This window comes from Anolis carolinensis, chromosome 2 (genome assembly GCF_035594765.1).
Source record: "Anolis carolinensis isolate JA03-04 chromosome 2, rAnoCar3.1.pri, whole genome shotgun sequence".
Classification (NCBI taxonomy): domain Eukaryota; kingdom Metazoa; phylum Chordata; class Lepidosauria; order Squamata; family Dactyloidae; genus Anolis; species Anolis carolinensis.
The window spans coordinates 99,619,165-99,637,798 of NC_085842.1; the positions used below are offsets into that span (position 1 = coordinate 99,619,165).

Consider the following 18,634-nt stretch of genomic DNA (forward strand, 5'->3'; position numbering starts at 1 on the left):
TTAGTACATTATTATACATTTTCTATATTTTGTGCCTTGATTATATACAGCAGTTTTTATTCAGATACCTCCGTTAACAAAGTAGATTTACTCCTGGAAATTAGTATCATGACAGAAAATACATAACCTGAGGCAGAAATAGCATGGAAAGAAATGGAATAGGCTCCCACACCATAAAAAGTAGTTCAGTGTGTTTCAACTGACTTTTTATTAAAAAGTAACAATATGCACATGTGAAATAAAAAAAAAATAAGTCGGGTATATTTTGTATAAGTAAAGAAAAGCATTTTGAACCTTCTAGAGGTGATGTTTTCTTTTACCACTCTCCACTTTTCCATCTTGGTGGTCAAACTATGAATCTGCTTTGTTGCAACTTGATATCAAAAGTCTATTTTTCCAGCTCTCCTTCACCATTTCTCAATTCTGATAACTCCTAGATGGAAGATGAAGAGAAAAAGTGGGCCTAGGAGGTATAAAATGTCCTCGCAAAAAGGAGATTCTTTATTAACTAAGACGTGCCCGTTTTGGGGGACATGGGATTCAAAAGTTGTACTTATAATAGTTCATGCTTAAGGTGGGAGTTAGAAGAACATTCCCTACCAAGACTTAGGACGTTAATATTAATGATCTGCCACCATATTGTTTGGACATAATACTATGCCATGGTTTGGTGTTATGTACATGAACCATAGACCTCTGCATTCCTTAATCATTAGTAGGGCTGTAAAAAAGTTAGAAGCTTTAACTTTATATGACAGCAATATATTGCTACAAACCCAAACTGCTTAACTACTATAGGGAAACAACCAAATGTAATAAAAAGTTTGAAATTCGACTATTTGCTTAAATCATACATAAAATTAACCAGAATTTTCCTAGGCTTTAATATAATAAATTGTGATTAAAAAAAATAGAATCAAAGCTTATTGGTCCTCAGGCTGCCCCAGGGAAATGGGAGTTGTTGAGGCCAAGTTTTGCATTATATCTGAAGAGGTCTGTGTTTCTGATGAAAATCACTTTGAAACTCCTTCATGGAGGTGCCAGTAACATTATATAACAAAATTTGAAACATTTTCTGGTCCTGGTTTGAATGTGTTATTTCTGTTTAATTGTGCAGTACTTACTTTGAAAGTAGTTGTTGCACTCCAGAAACTTCATTTTTGTGGCTGCCACAAACTCTGTAGAATTGGATGATACTCGATATTTATTGAAAAACAATAACAAAATGTGCTGCAGAATGTCCTGCAAAAACAAAGTTTCTGCAGTTTAATAAATTTTTCCATATTTTTTTATGATAGAACCAATTAGGAAGTGACATTTACGCGTCATTCATCCACATCCACAGATAATCATTTTCCAGCTCTCAAAAGTTTGATCAAGTTGGTTAAACTTTAATGCACAGTTAGGTTGTTAATGATGGCTTTAAATGGTGGCAAATGGTAGTGTCCTTCATTGTATTATCTGCCGTATAATCTGTCTTGAGTGTAATTGAGATGATCAAAAATGATGCCCATTAAATTCCCCATTGATTATCTTATCATTTTGTATAATTATCAGTTTGAAGATTTTGCACCTAAGCAGTTACTGTTATGTATACTTCTTCTTTTAAGGAGCAATTTATAGAGTTGTGCAAGACCCTTTACAACATGTTCAGTGAAGACCCGGTGGAGCAAGAATTGTATCATGCCATTGCCACGGTTGCTAGCCTCCTCCTGCGCATTGGGGAGGTGGGAAAAAAGTTCTCCCACCAGCCAACGAAAAAGGCAGGCGATGATATCAAAGCAAATAGAGCCCAAGACCCAGTAAGTGAAGAAGAGTCTCCAACATCTGATCAGAGCCAAAACTCAACTGTGGAGCGGTATTCCCAAGCTGCCCCAGAAGATAAAGCATCTGGAGATACTCAGGTGGACAAAAACCAGCAGGAAAACCAGATTTTTGTAGATGGCGGTGGTGGCGAAGGCTCTGGATCTCCTGTGCAGCTTTTTTCAGATGACGAAACAAAAGACGATATGTCCATGTCTTCATACTCCATGGTCAGCACCGGTTCACTCCAATGCGAAGACATCGCGGATGACACCGTGCTGGTGGGCTGCGAGGCTGGCAGCTCGGCAGCACGATATGGCAGCACCATTGACACAGACTGGTCCATCTCCTTTGAACAGATCCTAGCCTCCATGCTTACAGAGACCGTCCTGGTGAACTACTTTGAGAAGAAAGTTGACATTACGCAGAAGATCAAAGAACAAAAAAAGGTGGAGAGACAGTTCAGCTCATCCAGTGATTATGAACTTTCCTCGGTGTCAGGCTGATGTCAGGGAAATAAAGCCAGGCTGGAGTATTAGAAGTGGTTGATCCAAAAAAAAAAAAAACAGCCGTCGTTGATGGTTGGACACTTACTTTGTTTTTGTTTTTATCAGCACCTATAACTCCCCATCAATGCAAGTAGATTCAGCTGAGTAAGGGGCTCATCACAGCCATTCTTTGATATAGATATCTCCCCAGGGGACACCTTGCTTGTCAAGTTTACATTACATCCTCAAAAGCATGAAAGCCTAAAACCTAATAGCCTCTCTGGCCTAGAATTACCTTAGTAAATTATGCATGTGTGCCTCTACCTATCTTTCTTTAATGAAGCTTGATTTCAGTCAAACTATGCTACGTTTTCTTTTGTTTTACTTCCTTTGTAATTGTTCACAAGAAATGCAGCCTAGCTTCAGTTCCTTCCTCTATGTCCTTGGCTGCCTCCTTGTGACCTAATGCATCAAATGCAGTGTATCCAAATGCGGTAGCAGTCCCCAGCCTTGCCTAAGAGTGTCTTGTTAGGAATGTAGATGCTATGCAGTAACTTGTCAAATGTAAAGATGTTATATTCTCTTACTCTTGGCATCCTGCACCTAGAATATATGCTAGTATATTGGGACTGCTGGTGTTTGTTGCAAGTGATTTACTATTGCGGTAGCATGTGGATTTCAGTCTCTGAAGAAAGATGCACATTAATATCTTTTAGATCAGTTTTTAATTCTTTAGTGCCATGTGTTTATTTTTAATTTCCCAGAAAGAAATGAGGATTAAGATTTAGCAGCCATGGAGGTTGGGGTGAATGGTACTATCCTGAGAATCATGAAATGCTACTAAGTCATGCTGCTTTTAAACATTAGATTACTTCCTTCTCACATTCATACAGTACACAATCTCCTAAGTTAGCCATTTTGAATTTCATGAAGTTATTTGTAATGAGCAAGCCCTGATCCAATATTCCTGTAAGCTAGTTATCATTAACTAACTTATGCTGCTTGATTGATCCATTTCTCCCTATGGTCAGAAGTTCATATTACTGTGCTAAACTTAGCCATACCTCTAACATAGGTGAAGGCACAATTGTGGGGAAGGGAGTGCTTGGTTCTTTGTCCTGTTTACCTGAATCACTAATATATCATGACCCAGCTCTTGCACATGATAGGGACCTTGCTGTTGTACTACAATTCAAAACAGTTTCTGTAACCTATTTTAACATGATGTGATGTTTAAACTACATTTTGCTCTGGCAGTATAGAGTGTACAGTTACAGGATCAGCCATCTACAAATCACTTGTGGACCAGAGGAAAAGTAATGCTCCATTTTGAGATAGGTAACCTCCCTATGGGAAGGCATTAATTCTCAAGAAGCACTATTATATTTGTTTATATTTGTACACATGTTCATTACACAAGTATGTTGTCCAGTCACATGAGCTTAATCAAAATTGTGTGAATGCCGAAGTGTGTCTGTTGCAGGAGTGTGAATCGCATTGGCAATTCAGAAAGAGGAAAGTCTGAAGAACTTAAGGAGATTTATACAAGGGGATACATCACTTGATGCAATACACAGTGTTACTCCAATGTTGTGGTATATTCTCTGTGTTTAAGTGTCTGCCTCCTTAGCCATGCACCTGGAACGTGGAGAGTAGAAACATTCATTTTTACTAATTCTTCAATAATTTATTGTAATTTTTAAGATATATATTCATGTGATTTTTCATTGTTTGTCTGATCAATCACGTATGTATTCAATAAATGAACAGAATCTCACATAACCAAAATTTTGGCTTTGTTTTCTCTTCACCATTATTAAGGAGCTTCACTTCTCTTTGACATTTTCCCATTTTTCACATACATGGCAGTGTAGGAAACTATTTGAAAGAAGCAGGTATGTGATTGGGGCTTAATTGCAGTGAGCTTAGTATGTCTCATTTTTGTATTTTGAATGTAATTATTTATTAAAGAGCTAGGGATGCTTAGCCTGCAAAAGAGAAGGTTGAAAGGAGACATGATAACCATATATATTTGAAAGGCTGTCATAAGGAAGAAGGAGCAGGCTTGTTTTCTGCTGCCCTGGAGACTAGGACTCAGAGTGATGGGTTCAAATGGCAGGAAAGGAGATTCCATCTGAACTTTAGGAAAAACTTCCTGACCATACAAGCTGTTCAACAGTGGAACTCTTGCCTCAGAGTGAGATGGAAGCTCCTTCCTTGGAGGTTTTTAAGCAGGGGCTGGGTGACCATCTGTTGGGAATGCTTTGATTATGCTTTTCCTGCATAGCAGGGGGTTGGATTGAATGGCCCATGCAATCTCATGCTTTCATGTGTCACACACATCATTCCTGTGCACCTAGATTATCATTTTCCCCATTTCCCATAGCATTAGCAAATGTCAATTTTCTCTTCAACTAGAATGTATGTTATTTTTTCCCCACATCTTTGGAAAAATGGATAATTTCAGATGCCATCTTGACAGAAGGACCACTGGATCCTTCATAGCAGGAGGTATCAAACCATTTATGGTGGGTTGTCTAAGGCTTTCATGACCGGGATCACAGAGTTGTTGTATGCTTTCCGAGCTGTATGGCCATGTTCCAGAAGTATTCTCTCCTGATGTTTTGCCCACATCTATGGCAGGCATCCTCACAACCTCTGAGGATGCCTGCCATAGATGTGGGCGAAACGTCAAGAGAGAATACTTCTGGAACATGGCCATACAGCCCGGAAAACTTACAACAACCCCATTTATAGTGGGGGGTTTTTTCTTATTTTCCTCTTTTGATGTCCATAAACAATTAAAGTATGTATTGGTGAAGGCTTTCACGGCCAAAATCACTGGAATGTGGTTTCTTGGCTTTATAGCCGTGTTCTAGCAGCATTTTCTCCTGACATTTCACCTGCATCTGTGCCTGGCATCTTCAGAGGATCATGAAGGTATGTATCAAAACATTTCAGTTGGGTAAGGTTTTGACTTCTGTGGGTTACTGGAGAAAATGAATTTTAGGAGATGTGCATCATATAGAAGGCATTCCATTAATATAAATAATAGTAATAATTGGTAGTTCTCATCTCATCGCCTTTCAATCTCAGCTTCAAATTATTATGAGTTTCTAGTAAGAATGGATGACCACACACACACCACTGCAGGTAGTGCTTTCATAACACATAAGATGCAAAAATCTGCAGTACAATTGTTGCATAATTTCAAGCACCAGTCATCAAACAAGATCAGGTGAATCTGCAAATTAGCTTTTAAAGCCGTTTGTGCGTGCACACACATGCATGCCTTCTAGTTGCCTGTTGACTTAACATTGATCTTCTGAATTTCATAGGGTTTTTGTAAGCAAAAAATACTCGGAGTACTTACACGAAGGTTTCACAACACTTGGAAGTAAATAAATCATAGATCTTCAATACACCCCGACTGGATGATAGATGGGCAAAATGAAAGAGACCCTAGGGAATGTGATGTGTGTCCACAAATTGATAAGCAGTGATTCTGTCCACCTCACCTCAATACTACTTCCTTCATACAGTCATTTCCTACTCTTCGTAACCTCATGGACCAGTCCACGCCAGAGCTCCCTGTCGGCCGTCGCCGCCCCCAGTTCCTTCAAGGTCAAGCCAGTCATTTCAAAGATCCCATCCATCCATCGTGCCCTTGGTTGGCCTCTCTTCCTTTTTTCCTTCCATTTTCTCCAGCATCATGATCTTTTCCAAGCTTTCCTGTCTTCTCATGATGTGGCCAAAATACTTCATCTTTGCCTCTAATATCCTTCCCTCCAGTGAGCAGCCAGGCATTATTTCCTGGCGGATGGACTGGTTGGATCTTCTTGCGGTCCAAGGAACTCTCAGGATTTTCCTCCAGCACCAAAGTTCAAAAGCGTCTATCTTCCTTCGCTCAGCCTTATGGTCCAGCTCTCGCAACCTTCGGTTACTATGGGAAATACCATTGCTTTGACTATGCGGACCTTCGTTGCCAGTGTGATGTCTCTGCTCTTCACTATTTTATCGAGGTTGGCCATTGCTCTCCTCCCAAGAAGTAAACGTCTTCTGATTTCCTGGCTACAGTCTGCCTCTGCAGTGATCTTCACGCCTAGGAATATAAAGTCTGTCACTCAATACAAGTCTAAAATATTATAGACAGATCTGTAATGTGAAAAAGCTACTTGTATGCAACCAGAAACCATCTAAGACATAAATTTTGAGTCCCCTAAAACAAGTACAAATGCATATATATTCAAGAATCAGCCCTGCTACAAGATCATCCACCCATTCACCTTCGACATGACATATGCAGTTATTTACCTTTCTACTTAAGCAAAAGAAAGCCACTCAATCTGTATGCATGAGAATTAGGCTGCTCACGTAAAAGAACTTCAAAGGAACACTTTGGAATGAAAATGCTAAACAACATTTATCCACACATTTTATTCCATTTCAGTTTTAATTGAGACCAGAGATGTTTCTATTGCTGGTATTCCTACCCAATGATCATCCTTTTATTAAAGAAGTGTCTGAGAACTGCTGCCCACAACAGTATAACAGATAGATATGGTACAACAGACTGGTGTGTGTGTTTTAATACCAAACTAGCAAGGCCATTGCTCTGGAATATGCCCCCTAGTTTCCAATATATGGGATCTATATTAATAGACCATGAGTTGAGCTGCATAGAAATAACTGGATCAGGGTTCGGTTCCTACCTCTAAATATTATGAGCTATATTATATTGGAGCATCTCAAAAACCTCAGTACTTTCCAATCTCCAACAAGGACGTAACAGACTAGGCAGCACTGCCTAGGTTGCCAGGCTTCCCCTATTTAAGATTTATAAAGTTTTCCATTATAAGGGATGCGGGTGTTCCTAACTATAAGGGAAACCCTCTATTTGAGGGTTAGGAAGCTTTTCTATTCACATAGACTGCACAAAATGGGAGTGTGACCCCTTCATTAGGGTAGAAATGTGTGCACCATGTATGTGGACAAGATCGAGGCCCTGCTCTCAATCCCACCGGCCTCACAAGCACGGCTGGTGGGGACGAGAGACAGGGCCTTCTCGGTGGTGGCTCCTCGGCTGTGGAACTCCCTCCCCAGTGACATCCGGCAGGCTCCATCCCTTTTGGGGTTCAGGAAGAAGCTGAAGACCTGGCTATGCGCGCAAGCGTTTAATGAATGAACTCAGTTAGCATTGACATGGATCGGATTAAGGCTTTTGCACAAGGTCTGATGGATGATTGGTATATATATTTGGTGTTGCATTGTTTTAAATTTTTATATATTGTATTTTACTATGTTATTTAATTATTTTAACTGTTTTATTCTTATTTTATTGTATTATGATGTACTGGTAGTGATCCTACCAGTTGTGTAAGCCGCCCTGAGTCCCCTCGGGGAGAAGGGCGGGGTAGAAATATTGGAAATAAATAAAAAATAAATAAATCCCGATATATAATATTGAAACATGTTTGAAACAATCAAAATACAGCATTGCCCAAACACGAATCAAGGAACATAAAAGGAACTGCAGACTAACTCAGGCAGAGAAGTCAGCCATAGCAGAGCACTTGAGGAACCAACCTGGTCACAGCATATTATTTGAGAACACAGAAATGCTGGACCACTCTAACAATCACCATGTCAGGCTACACAGAGAAGCCATTGAAATCCACAAGGATGTGGATAACTTCAACAGAATGGAGGAAACCATGAAAATGAACAAAATCTGGCTACCAGTATTTGAGAAAAAAAAAACCTTTAAAATCAGGACAGTAAATAAAGAACAACACTCAGAACAACAAAACAGAGAAATTCCATACATAAAACAATCAGGGCCAGTTAACACCTCCCAAAAATGATTCTCCCAGACAGGAAGAAGCCAGGCCTTGAGGCCACAGGGCCATCAAATGCTAATCAAGGTGATTAATTCCAACATCCACACCTGCTTCCAACAGACAAGAGTTCTTTCTCCCACCCTGGACCTTACACAGAAATATAAACCCCATTTGCCTAGTTTCCAACATACCTCACAACCTCTGAGGATGCCTGCCTCAGATGTGGGCGAAACATCAGGAGAGAATACAGCCTGGAACATGGCCATGCAGCCCGAAAGACTCACCGTAACCTATTGTCATAAACCATACCCTTTCGACATCAAAGCCCCTCTTGCCGCATTGCCAGAATGAAAACTACAGAACTTTTTCTGCACTGGACCTGTAATGATTGAGTGTAGAAGAGGAAATTTCAGACAGCAGTGTGCGTCTTAGCCAACAGAAGGCATCCTGATTGCTGACGTCACAAAGACCGGGCTGGGGGAAAGAGCCAATGGTATCAATTGCTGGCCTCTTCCCGCCCACGGCCCACCGGAAGAGCGGTTCAAGCCCAGTGGCGGGCGCTTCCTTGGCGATGGCCCAGCAGTTCCAGGTCCTGCGGTGCTGCTTCTGCCGCGTCTTCCAGGTCCAGCAGGTGAGGAGGCGGAGGCCCCGCCCTCTGGCTTGTGGGGCATCTGGGCCACGGATGCCCTGTGGCACCACTATGACTTCCAGGACTCAAGGCTATGGAATCACGGGAGTTGCAGTTTTACAAGGCCTTTAGCCTGCTCTGCCAAAGAGTCCTGGAGTCCCACCCAACTATAACTCCCAAAATTCCAAAAATGTCTTTATATTGCAATACAAGACTGGTTATTATTGGTTGTTTATTATTATTACTACTACTACTACTACTACTACTACATGTGTATATTTGCTTGCTGCCTTTCCTCCAGAGAGGGACTCAAGGTGGCTTCCAAAACTATTTTGAAATATTTATTTATTTATCCCGTTTCTATAACTGCTTTTCTCATGCCCAGGGGGATTCAAAGCGATCTAACAATATAGTAAATGGCAAAGATTCAATGCATCACAACCATAGAAAAGAAAACATTACAAGTCTGAAAAATACATATGACCATAAATAAGCAAATTAACACAATATAAAACAACTAGCTGTGCCCGGCCACGCGTTGCTGTGGCGAAGTATGTTGGTATGGGAAATAAAGTATTGAGGAATTGGTGGTAGTTAAGGTAAAGGGTAAAGGTTTTCTCCTGACATTAAGTCCAGTTGTGTCCGACTGCACACTGAAGTGGATTATATGGCAGTGTGGAGTCAAGATAATCCAGTGCAAAGCAGATTATATAAGATTATAAATGGGTTATATAGCTGTGTGGAAGGGCCTTGAGTCTACACTGCCATATAATCCAGTGCAAATTAGATAATCTGTGGAAGAAGCCTAAGTGAGGCCTAAATCTGCCTGTCCCCTAACTGAACCCTGGCTGTCCCTTGGCTAAGTTGGTTGCTAGGTGACCAAGTGGGCAGAGATTAGCCCTCTAAACTGGCAGCAATTGGATAAAAACAATTATTGCTCTCCCTCTAATTAGGACTTTATTTTTCTTTGCTTTTTGTTGTATTAACCTAGAGGCGTGGATGAGGGGTTGTGTTGTCAAATTTCGAGGTTGGGCGGCCTGTAGTTTTGTTGTTTTGTGGGTCGCTGTGATGCCACCACTCATTTATATATATAGATGGGCATACCATAAAGCGTTAAAACATTCAACATTAAGGCATTTAAAACATTGCATCGTTCCCGTGGTTTCCTATAGCTGCTTACATATTGCAATCATTCATCAAATGCCTGCTTGCATAGCCAGGTTTTAAGCTGTTTTCTGAACGTCAGGAGGGAGGGAGGAGGCCGATCTAATCTCGCTGGGAGGGAGTTCTACGGCCGAGGGGCCACCACCGAGAAGGCCGTCTCTCATCCCCACCAATCGTGCCTGCAAAGGTGGCAGGACCAAGAGCAGAACCTCCCTGGCCGATCTTAATGCTCTAATAGTGGGTTGTGAGGGGGGTTTTTTGGAGGGGGGGGCGTATGGGCATGTTCCAGCAGCTTTCTTTCCTGGCGTTTCGCCTGCATCTATGGCAGACATCCTCAGAGGTTTATTTTAAAATATTCACAATAAAAATGTAAACTAAGAACCACATACAACTGTATTAAAGCATTTTAAAAATACAGGTTTGAAAATAATGAAATCTATATATATAAAAGAGTGATGGCATCAGGGCAGCGGACAAAACAACAAAAGTACAGGTCCCCCAACCTCGAAATTTGACAACACAACCCATCATCCACGCCTCTAGGTTGATACAACAAAAAGAAAAGAAAAATAAAGTCCTAATTAGAGGGAGAGGAATAATTGTTTTTATCCAATTGCTGCCAGTTCGAAGGCTAAGCTCTGTTGGTCTCCTAGCAACCCACTCAGCCCAGGGGACCCTTGACCTTAACTACCACCAATTCCTCAATACTTTATTTCCCATACCACCATACTTCGCCACAGCAACGCGTGGCTGGGCACAGCTAGTATCTTCCTAAAAGGCTCTCTTGCTTACAATATATTAACAATGGTGTCTGTGAATATTGGACTAATGGATTATGACCTGTTAGGATCACAACGTAATGGGGATTATGACCTGTTAGGATCTTAACCTATTAGGTAGCAGGGTTTCAGAAGTGTTCCTTTAGTTTATTTGGGGGGGGGGGGTCATGTCAGGAGCAACTTGAGTCGCTTCTGGAGTGAGAGAATTGGCCGTCTGCAAGGACGTTGCCCAGGGGACGCCCGGATGTTTTGATGTTTTTACCATCCTTGTGGGAGGCTTCTCTCATGTCCCCGCATGGAGCTGGAGCTGATAGAGGGAGCTCATCTGTGCTCTCCCGGGTGGGATTTGAACCTGGCAGCCTTCAGGTCAGCAACCCAACCTTCAAGTCACAAGGCTTTAATCCACTATGCCATCGAGGGCTCCAGTTTATTGGGTAATGGAAGGTCACTGGGCATGTAAATATCTTTTTCTATCCGATGCTCTCAGCAGATAAAGATTCAAGTAGATTTCTTTAAAATAACATGTTTGTTTTACTCATGGCATTGTGTATTTAAATATACAGGTACATTTCTTGTCAGGTTAAGCTTGAAAAACATTTCAGTTTGTATCTTTAACTTATGGTCATAAACAGTCTTTTCAAAACTGTATTGCTTTGTACAGCCCTCTTTAATAACAACCTGCTTCCAAAGAAACTCAAGCCTCAACTGACTTCTAACTTCCAGCATTGGCTTCTGTACTTAAACAGAGTCATGCCTCAACGTCTTCTAACTTCTAACACTTGTTTCTACACTCAAACAGACTCAAGCCTCAATTGTCATTTCTAACTGTCATCCTTTTAAATATTGAACATTCAAAACCAGTGGTTCCCAACCTTTGAACCTCCAGGTGTTTTGGACTTCAGTTCTCTCAGTTCCTAACAACTGGTAAACTGGCTGGGATTTTTGGGAGTTAAAGTCCAAAACACCTGGAGGCCCAAAGGTTGGGAACCACTGCTCTAAAGAGCCACTGAACCAGTCACATGGTCTACAGCCCCTCCCACTGCCTTAATACATAGAGCTAAGCAAATTTCACACCAAAGAAGACATATTTATTTATTTATTTACAGTATTTAAATTCCGCCCTTCTCACCCCGAAGGGGACTCAGGGCGGATCATATTATGTACATATAGGGCAAACATTCAATGCCCATAAACACATTGAACTGAGACAGAGACAACAGACAGACAGACGCAGAGGCAATTTTAACCTTCTCCTGACGGGATGTTCGATTCTGACCACAGGGGGGAGCAGCTGCTTCATCATCCACTCTGATGGCACTTCCTCACTTCCTCATTCCAACGTTGTAAATTAGTTAAACTTGCCTCCCCACTTTTATAAGTTGTACCTTATTTCCTACTTCATAGATGCAACTATCTTTCAGGTTGCTAGGTCAGCAACGAGCAGGGGCTATATTTTTATTTTTAATTGACAGGTGCTCACCCTGCCACGGGCTGGCCTCGAACTCATGACCTCATGGTCAGAGTGATTTATTGCAGCAGCTGTTTACCAGCCTATGCCACAGCCCGGACTCCGACATACACTTCAGAAAATAAACCGACACATTATAAAACAGACAAAACATTAGATTGAGGAGGCTTGAGAAAGTTGCTATCTCCAACAGTGAAAGAATTAAGTATGGTAAAACATTTGTGTGTTTGTGTGCATGTGTGTTTCAAATTCAACACCTCAAAATACATTCAAAACAGTTACAAAATTGAAGCAAAACTTTTCCATCCCAGTTCTGTGAATTCTATATTAGGCAATAGTCTCTCGTCCCTGGTCTCATTTCTAGAAACAAAGGTCAGATTTAGAAATATATGTATTGTTTATTTTATTTCTATTCCGATATTGGGACTCAAAGCAGCTAACAACAAATTACGACACAATAAAAATAAAACAATCTAAATGCATTAAAATGAAAATGTAATATTTTGAAAAATAACAACCCTGTCATTAAACCCGCTGAGCATTAAAATATTAAAATGCTGTCAGCCCTATGCACCCATGGATCCTGCCATCTGCAGCTTGAAAAAAGTTTCCTTCTGCCCCCAAAAAAGAAAATTCACTAAAAAACAAACATCGTTTTTGCCGTTTTATATAAGTAACATTTTCCTACATTTCTATAGATCAGGAATAGGCAAACCTTGGCCCCCCAGGTATTTTGGACTTCAACTCCCACAATTCCTAACATCCAGTAGGAGTTGAAGTCCAAAACACCCGGAGGGCCAAAGTTTTCCCATTCCTGATCTAGAGGCTTATGGGAGCTGTAGTCCAAAATGTCACTTTTCTAAGGTCAGCATTGTCACAGAGCATAGAAAGCATATCTGTTACTGAATAACTTAATCTGGCATCCCTGTAATATTTGAGATGGGTAGCAAGGTCTAAAGTCCTGCCACTGTTTATTCTGGAAGTGAAACACTGACAATGTTGATTTAGTCAGGGAATGACTTTATTATCTCTTTACATATTAACGCTGCCCAGAGGAAATATATCTAACATTGCCTGGCTCTGAAATCGTCATTTTAGACTGTGAAAAACCTGCCCTGCTTTGCCAACCCACTTCTGAATCCTTAGGATTCAAGTGAGGAATATTTCATATATTGTTACATGTCTTCAACTCATCCCTGACTTATGGCAATCTTGTTTTGGCATGATGTTTTCAGAGGGGTTTACCATGGGAAGCTGAGATAATGGGATGTGGCCAAAATCTCTCAATGGGTTTTTATGATCAAACAGCAATTTGAACCTTTGTCTCCCAGAAACCATGTCCAGCACTCATACCAATAATCCATGTTGGCCTTTACGTCTCTGTTTTCTCCCATCAATGAAATGTCCAGTTGTATTGCTACTACCCTCGCATGTCAGACCACACCTTCGTATGTGGCAATGATATCACAGATAGATGGATGGATTTGCAAGATCGTTCAAAGGTATATCAATTAAAATGTTGCAAGCTGGCCTTATTATCAGGTCAGGCTTTGATGTCTATTCGACCACTGTTACGGGCAATCTTTTTGACAGTACAAAATAGAGTATTGAAAGTATTATTTTGTATTCATTTGAATACTGTCAAATCATGTGTGCCAGTGGTAAGACAATTTTTTTTTTATTTTCTCCTTGGAAATGGTGTGACTGTCACTGTGACTGTTTGACCAATCATGTGATCTGAACTATGCAGATAACTGTGTTTGTGATTCTTTCTTAGGTCAAAAAGAGCAAAAAATGGAATTGCAAAGTATGTAATGAAAAGCAGTCAGTTCTAAAGGTAGGTACTCGATTTACTTTTTTCTTTTTGCGAAAATAAGGATTAAAGAACTACAAGGAAATCAATTTTTTTATGCAAGGGTGGAATTGTTGGCCTAGCCCACATAGCTGATGGTCCTGAACCTTGGGAGTTGCAGTCCACCTACCTCTGGAGGGGCATATGATTCCCACAATGGTTTTAATGTAATCTCCACTTTAGGTTTTTGGTCAGGGCTCTGGATCCGATTGCAGACATCATGTGCAAAAGCTGAACATGCTGCAAGGAGAGAGTCAGCAGGCGGCTATGAACATCCCTAGGTATGGTTTGACTGCTTAGTTATTTCTTTGTTTTTGCATATATTTCAATTATAGTGTAATTTATAATGCATTTTAATAAATAATGTGCATCCATTCTGCAATTGCCATTGTCAAAGTGTACAAGAAATTAGACCAGTGTTTACATTATTTCCAGTTTAATTAAAGTGGCAAAATTTGTTCAGATTTTGAAAATGCCAGCCACAGATGCAGGCGAAACGTCAGGAGAGAATGCGACCGGAACATGGCCATACAGCCTGAATACCTCATAGCAACCTTGGCCGGATTCTTTGCAGGTGCATCTAAGAAGCAGAAGCTGACACAGAGATTGTGTTTGGCATCTGTGGAGAGGTAGATTAACATCTGTCAAAAGAGGACTCTCTTAGGGACCTATTTCTCCTTTACAGTAGAGCAGTGTTTCTCAACCTGTGGGTCCCCAGATGTTTTGGCCTTCAACTCCCAGAAATCCCAACAGTTGGTAAACTGGCTGGGATTTCTGGAAGTTGTAGGCCAAAGTATCTGGGGATCCACAGGTTGAGAACCACTGCAGTAGAGGATTAAAACTGTCAACCATCGTAGTGTTTACGTTCTGACATTCATTTAAAGGGTACCCAAATCCCTTTTTGTGACAAGAAGATGGAAACATTGATATATATCAGAATTTGTGGACCCCACCTTAGCATGCATGTTTTCATTATGTAAATCAATGTCCCCTTAAAATCATGAGATATGTTTTCAAATGCTGTCTGTGTATGAGAGAGTGTGTGTTTTCTTGTTTACACTCGTTACCCTCCATATTCTTCACTTTGGAATTTATTAATTGATTATATTATATGCCCATCTTTGTGAAGTCCTTCAATTATGCAGTAGGGGATTGGAAACCCACTGGGTGACCTTGGGCAAGTCACTCCCTCTCTGCCTCAATTAAAGGCAAAAGCAAAACTACTTCACATATCTTGCGAAGAAACCCCCATGATCTTGGGATCACCATAAGTCAGAAACGACTTGAAGAAGCACAACAGAGGACTGGACTAGAAAACCCTTCCATCTCTGTTTCTAGGAACATACTCTGCTTAAGATCATCATCCTCTTCAAATTTATACATAGTACAGTTGAAAACATTTGAAAACTGATCACTTAAAACATTTCAAGATAAAGAAATGAAGAGGTTTCAGCTAGCTAAAAACCCTTTTCAGCAGCAACTCAGATTAATGCCTGAATTGTGTCGGAAAGGACATTTATCTTTTAATGTATGTGCAATGCCAAACTTTAACTAAATTAATGTATTTTTAGAGATATAGAAGAACCAATAGAGATGAGTGATGAGAACACAGCTAACATCAGAGAAGAATTGGGCCAGCAGGTAAACCCTTTATTTGCATCAAGAGCATCATAAGAATCAATGTTTAAGAATAACCACTTTGTGAACCGTTAAATCAGGAAAAGGCTATGAAGACAGCTTGGTTGATGGTAGATGACAGCTCAGTTATTCTTAAAAATTTGACCGTGAGTCTGTGTAGGATCTGAGTGTGTTGTATGTGCTTAACCAATACATGTGCATTCGTTTGGGAAATAAGATTGAATGCTTTTACAAGCAACTGCTTGTGAAATAAATGTTATTCATAAGGACTTTTTTTCACCTGAAATTGCAAATTATGTACTATCATGAGAACAGATAATTTAAAGCAACAGAATAATTTTTCTGAGGTTTGAAAAGCATCTGAGACATTCTGTAACTCTGCAGGAGGAAAAGAAAGAGACACCCAGCCGTTGGACTAAATATCTGGACAAAAGGTGTGAGGAGCAAGAGGAGGAAGTTCTGCAAACAGAGGAAGAGACCTGTATGGTGAGAAATACTAGGTGACAAATAACCGCTTGCTATAATTACACATGTATCCTTTTTGGTGATTATTCTAGAGAAAATGTAGTATCCTGAAAGAATAGGGGGATCATCTAAATTATTGTTTTGTGTCCATGACAGTCTGATTGAATTGCATTGTCTGTGATGTTTGTTGCACCTGATAGGAAACGTAAGAAAACTGACTTGTACACAACTGCTGCTCAGAGACATGAGAAAAATAAGTCAGGATTTGCAGAGGACATTGCAAGGTTTCAGAAGGTATGGTGTGCTTCCAAGTTCTGGTCGTTGGAAAGTATTTCATATTTCAATATCATGGGCCTTTTAAATGTGAGAAGAATTTTATCCATATGCTATTGCTAGAGCCAAAAATAACTAGGGGCCCTTCCGGACAGGCCCTATATCCTAGGATCTGATCCCAGGTTTTCTGTTTATCCCAGATTATCTGCCAGTAGGGACTCATATAATCTGCGTTAAAGCAGAAAACCTGGAATCAGATCCTGGGGTATAGGGCCTGTCTGGAAGGGCCCTCAGTGCATCTAATGAACTGCTTATTGGTAACAAAGAAACAGCTAAGTTATATTACACTTATAACATGCAAACAGGATATAACAACTGCTTTTATAATTGCTGTGTACCGGTTTGTGTTACTACTTATCCTTTCTGAAGTGCCCCAGTATCTTACACCTTTCTGATTTATTGAACAAGGTTAATGTGACTATGGTAGTTACTTTTAAAAAAATGAATATTACTGTCAAGCATTGAAACTATGATAACTGTGTTTCTTTGGACCTTGGAATTATAACTTTTTTGCACTCTTGCAAAAAAAAAAGTGTTATCCCCAAATGCTCTCTAGGGCAGGCATGGGCAAACTTCGACCCTCTGGGTATTTGGACTTCTACAATTCCTAACAGCTGGAGTTGAAGTCCAAAACATTTGCAGGGCCAATGTTGGCCCATGCCTGCTCTAGGGGATATCGTAGCCATGTTTTGGGGCCTTCTGTGGGTCATATTAGGCCCAAAAGAGGCCTTTTCACTTTTGTCTTCAAAAAAGTTGTCTATTAGGACTGAATTGGCTCATAGCAGAAATGCTGCTCATATCCACTTGAGAGCATTTTTCTCCAAAATAATGTGAGGAAGGGACCTGGAAGCTGTATTTTGTCTATCTCTTGTACCTACACAAGGTACAAAGTTGATATTATTAGAGTTATATCAAACATTACAGAGCTGAAGCAACTCACTTGCCTTCTGTATTTATAAGGCATTGGTGGTCTGTTTATGACAAATTAGTATGTGCAACCCAAGCTACTGTGCAATTCAAGTATGTGGGCTAGACATTTAAAGAGTAAGAACACGGTGTGCTAATATATGGCACTGCTGATTGTTCCACTTTCTGTATTTTATTATAGAGCAGTCATGACTCAGTCACACAGAGTACAAAATGCTATGGAAATGCCACGTCTAAAAATGTGTTGACTCGTGATTTTGGAGGGCATAAGACACATGGCAAGAACAAAGATCCAGGCTCAGGAGCTGCTGGACTTTCCAAATGGGGCAAGTTCCTGTTATCAGGTAAGAGCTGTAGTAGTGATGCAACAACTGCCACACTACAAGAGAGGCAGGAGATGTCAGTCAAAACATCTGCTCTAGATGGAAAAAATGAAAGGGCAGCTCCCTCCAAAGGCATCCGTTCCTATGGCTGGAATTGTCCATTGCAGCAGAATGTGGCCACTCCATCTGTGGGAGTAGAGGTCGGTCCCACTCCACTTTTTACACGGAGCGGCATTGTTTCTGTGGAAAGAAACCCACAACCCCCACCTTGGACTAATACCCAGTTTCAAGAAAGGAAGCTAAATAGACTGCCTGAAGAACCTTCTTCCACTCATTCTACCAGTATTGATGCACTCTCTAGTTCAAAAACGCCATTTGAAAACATTTTTTCTACAGGAGATGATTTTGATGATTATATTTAAAGTTCTTTTTTTTCCTTTTACATTAGGATTTGTTACTTTTCTGTTCTGATTTGGGTTAGAGGGATCATTTATATTGAATTGACATAGTTGATGACAAACCTTGTGCTGTATATAATAAAAGGCCCTGAACTTTTGGAACTTCAGCTTTTGTCTTCACCATGTTTGTGCCATTTGGCATTAATAGAGGAACTTCCTTTCTATGAAATGCCCAGGGTGTATTCATTGTATTGCATAAGCAGGGTTTAAGGAAATTTTGAAATCACTTCTAGATATACTTTGTTACTAAACCCGTTGATTCTGACTGATTTTCAATCATGCAAATGAAATACTGTCCTTTCTTGCACATATATTTTCTGTAAAATTGTTTCAGTCAGGTTCTATTTCTGAAGAAGGCACTAGCAAGACTACCTTAAAAGAATTCCTTGCCTAAAAAATTGCATGGCATTCATGGGCCATGATAGGTTGCCAGGCAACACAAAAGGTATAGTTACATACACAATAGTG

General features: G+C 40.3%; 2 protein-coding genes and 1 long non-coding RNA gene across 4 annotated transcripts in view; 2 read left to right on the forward strand and 1 right to left on the reverse strand.

Moving 5' to 3' along the window:
* Nucleotides 1-4,079, forward strand: part of tbc1d9b (TBC1 domain family member 9B) — a 44,559-nt gene extending 40,480 nt beyond the window's left edge. For both annotated transcript variants that reach the window (XM_062973871.1, XM_062973872.1), the window contains one exon: nt 1,611-4,079. In XM_062973871.1, coding sequence (XP_062829941.1) covers nt 1,611-2,309 — 699 coding nt within the window. In that variant the 3' untranslated portion in view covers nt 2,310-4,079. The remainder of the gene's footprint in view (nt 1-1,610) is intronic.
* LOC134297105 (uncharacterized) lies at nt 177-8,626 on the reverse strand. Its single transcript, XR_010003844.1, has 3 exons — nt 8,323-8,626; nt 1,125-6,393; nt 177-433 (listed from the first exon to the last, which is right to left on the reverse strand). It is a non-coding gene; the product is annotated as an uncharacterized LOC134297105 (long non-coding RNA).
* mrnip (MRN complex interacting protein) lies at nt 8,625-18,273 on the forward strand. The gene is made up of 7 exons (XM_003217460.4): nt 8,625-8,762; nt 13,948-14,007; nt 14,206-14,303; nt 15,594-15,663; nt 16,045-16,160; nt 16,326-16,419; nt 17,567-18,273. Exons 1-7 carry the CDS (start codon nt 8,703-8,705, stop codon nt 18,128-18,130), a joined length of 1,062 nt encoding a protein of 353 aa, XP_003217508.2. The 5' UTR covers nt 8,625-8,702; the 3' UTR covers nt 18,131-18,273.
* Nucleotides 18,274-18,634: the final 361 nt, after the last annotated feature.

Excerpts from the sequence above, each read along its gene's own strand:
- mrnip (XM_003217460.4), top strand. The coding sequence starts at position 8,703 with ATGGCCCAGCAGTTCCAGGTCCTGCGGTGCTGCTTCTGCCGCGTCTTC. Across the intron at positions 15,664-16,044 it reads GAGAAGAATTGGGCCAGCAG|GAGGAAAAGAAAGAGACACC; the intron begins GTAAACCCTTTA and ends GTAACTCTGCAG. Across the intron at positions 16,420-17,566 it reads ACATTGCAAGGTTTCAGAAG|AGCAGTCATGACTCAGTCAC; the intron begins GTATGGTGTGCT and ends ATTTTATTATAG.